Genomic DNA, 2,967 nt, shown 5'->3' on the forward strand with positions numbered 1-2,967 from the left:
AGGGTCAGTGCTGAGGGAGCGCCGCACTGTTGGAGGGTCAGTGTTGAGGGAGGACCACAGTGTCAGTACTGAGAGACTGCTGCGCTGTTTTCAGGTGCTGTCTTTCAGATAAGATATTAAACTGAAACCCCATCTGCTCACGTTGGCAGATGTAAAAGATCCCGCAGCACTATTTTGAAAAGGAGCAGGGGAATTACTCCTCAGTGTTCTGACTGATATCCATCCCTGAACATCACAAAGTGCGGATTACCTGCTTTATTGTCACATTACTGTCTCATTCATTAAAGTTATTAGTGGAATACAGATGTATGCCCATGGTGCTGGCACAAAGCTGAAGCTTTGATTGAGAAGGCACTGGGAGTGGAAACTGTGAAAGTTGCTATATAAATACAAGTTGGTCTTCCTGATGTAGATTGCTTGGACCTCAATATAGTGAGGAATCTCGAGGGAGATCGGTTCCAAGGACCTATCCAGCAGCAACATCTGAGCACCTTTGGGAATCGAGAGGAGGGAGCTCATGGGAGGGGGACAGGAATCAAATAAATGCAGCACACCTCATATCTCCTCTGGTCATCTGCGGCTTTCTTAATCCAAGGAATCTTCTCCTTCTTCTCCATCGCCTTCCAAGCAGCCTCCATTGCTGATTGAGCTTTCTTGCGGTCATTCTGTGAGCATCAGACACAATCAGTAAAAAGGATTAAAACAGCAAGATTGAACTCACAATACACTGAGTCTTCAGAATCCAGGAATGAGAGAGAGAGAGAGACAGAGACAGCAAGAGAGAGAGAGAGAGGAGCACATTAGTGAGGGACATGTGGCTGTTCAGGGGATTCCCACTAAAGTGCCTATTCCCAATGCAGACAGGAGGGACACACTGCCAGTGTGTATCTATCAGTGAATGCATGTGTCTACCCATGTACGTGTACCTGCATGTGTGCATACGCATGCCTGTGACTATGTGAGCACATGTCTGTTTTTATCCTCACTCTTTGGTGGGATGTGGACATCACTAGCAAGGTCACAGCATTTATTCCCCATCTCTAACTGCCCTCAAACTGAATGACTTACTGGAACATTTCAGAGGGCAAATAACTGTCAACCACATTGCTGTGGGCCTGCACTCACATGTAGACCAGACCAGGTAAAGACAGGAGATTTATTTTTTTGGAAGACATAAGTGAACCAAATTACAGAATCACAGAATTGATATGGCACAGGAGGAGGCCATTCAGCCCATCCTGCCGGCCCTGGCTTTCAAAATGAGCATCATCACTTTGTGCCATTCTCCTGCCCATTTCCTTGTAACTTGTAGATTGTTTCTATTTAAATAATCATCCAATGATGCAACTGAACCTGCCTCCACCACCATTCCAGACAGTGATTCCATTTCTCACAACAGACTCGCTTCTTTTCTTAAATCAGTATCCACTCATTCTTGATCATTTCATGAGCAGAAATAGTTTCTCTCCATCTATTCTATCCAGACCCCTCATAACATGAAAATTTCTACAGGATCTCCTCTTAGCCTTCTCCTCTCCAGGGAAAACACATTTTTCAAGAAGCAGCAAGAGTTGAGTGGATGAGATTTCACTTTGGAAATTGGGCCTTTACATGAAAGGGAAGAATGCCCAGGGTGATGAAGAAAAGGTATTCAGTGAATCCTTCTTTTGGACAGCTGGTGCAGATATGATGGCCTGAACAGTCTCCTTCTGTGCTATATCAGTTCTGTGCTTCTGCCCTGTGTTTGTATGTTTTATGCTCTGTTTATGAATGTCTGTGTTTCATACTTCCTGTGTCTCTGTCTTTACGTGGCAACATGTTTACAACGTGTTCAAGTTTGTATCCTTTACGGAAGGAAATTTGAAATCCTTATCTGGTTTGCCCTACATGTGACTCTAGACACACAGCAATGTGGCAGACTCTCCACAATTGGGGATGGGCAATAAATGATGGCCACATTCCATGAATTAATTTTGAAAAATCTCGTGCTGCAGGCTTTGGAATATATTCTTTGCTTAGATATAGATGTGGAGAAATCCAGACATAGCACCTTGTGCAGGTCAGCTCAAGGAGATACAAAACAGAAGTCAGAATGCACCACTGAAAATTAGGTCCTGAAACAGCACCTTCCAAACTCATGGCCACTTCCATCTAGAAGGACAAGGCCAGCAGATAAATGGGAACACTACCCTCTGCAAGCTCTCCTCCAAATCACTCACTATCCTGACTTGTAAAGGCAGTTTGGTCCCACTGGACACATACCCGGTGCTTTGCTGTGTAATCATTGATCACTGTCTGCTCCCAGATCTTCTCAGCAGTTTTGGGGCTCTCAGGCCACTTCCCTTTCCTTGTAGACCCAGCTTCCTTCTTCTCTTTCAGGAAGTTCTGCATCCTTTGCTCGTATTCTGCTTTCAAGGTTCTTTCCATCCTCTTGTACTTTTCCTGATGCACGGTAAAACAAAGAGATCGGATAATCAATGACCGGAACTTGAAATATACTACATGGCCCTCAAAACGGTACTTGCCGCCCCCATGTCCAGGCGCTCACACCACAACCCTTCTCATGTTCACACGGCCTCCCACACTCATCTTCCCCTCTCCATGTGCTCATTCTCCCGATTGTCCTCACACTCAACCTCTCCTCTCCCTGCAATTAGTCCCCCGTCTCTCCAACTCTTCTCTCTCGACCACATTCCTCTTCAAACTATTGCTCTCCTGAATGACAACAAATCCGATGAGATGTGGGAGAAGAGCCTGGGACTTAAGGTGACCAGTTGTCCAATTGGATTTAGCCACTAGAGATAACACAGTGCGGAGCTGGAGGAACACAGCAGGCCAGGCAGCATCAGAGGAGCAGGAAAGGTGATGTTTCGGGTCAGAAGGATCCCGACCCAAATCGTCAACTTTCCTGCTCCTCTGATGCTGCCTGGCCTGCTGTGTTCCTCCAGCTCCACACTGTGTTATCTC

The 2,967-nt window shown here is 45.8% G+C and overlaps 1 protein-coding gene across 1 annotated transcript in view; it reads right to left on the reverse strand.

Annotated features, from left to right (window-relative positions):
- Positions 1–2,967, reverse strand: part of ubtfl (upstream binding transcription factor, like) — a 39,625-nt gene that overhangs the window by 7,326 nt on the left and 29,332 nt on the right. The window contains exons 13-14 of the mRNA XM_020524009.2: positions 2,263–2,442; positions 555–665 (exon numbers count right to left, since the gene is read on the reverse strand). Coding sequence (XP_020379598.1) covers positions 555–665; positions 2,263–2,442 — 291 coding nt within the window. The remainder of the gene's footprint in view (positions 1–554; positions 666–2,262; positions 2,443–2,967) is intronic.

Source organism: Rhincodon typus, chromosome 4 (genome assembly GCF_021869965.1).
Source record: "Rhincodon typus isolate 14 chromosome 4, sRhiTyp1.1, whole genome shotgun sequence".
In the NCBI taxonomy this organism is placed as follows: domain Eukaryota; kingdom Metazoa; phylum Chordata; class Chondrichthyes; order Orectolobiformes; family Rhincodontidae; genus Rhincodon; species Rhincodon typus.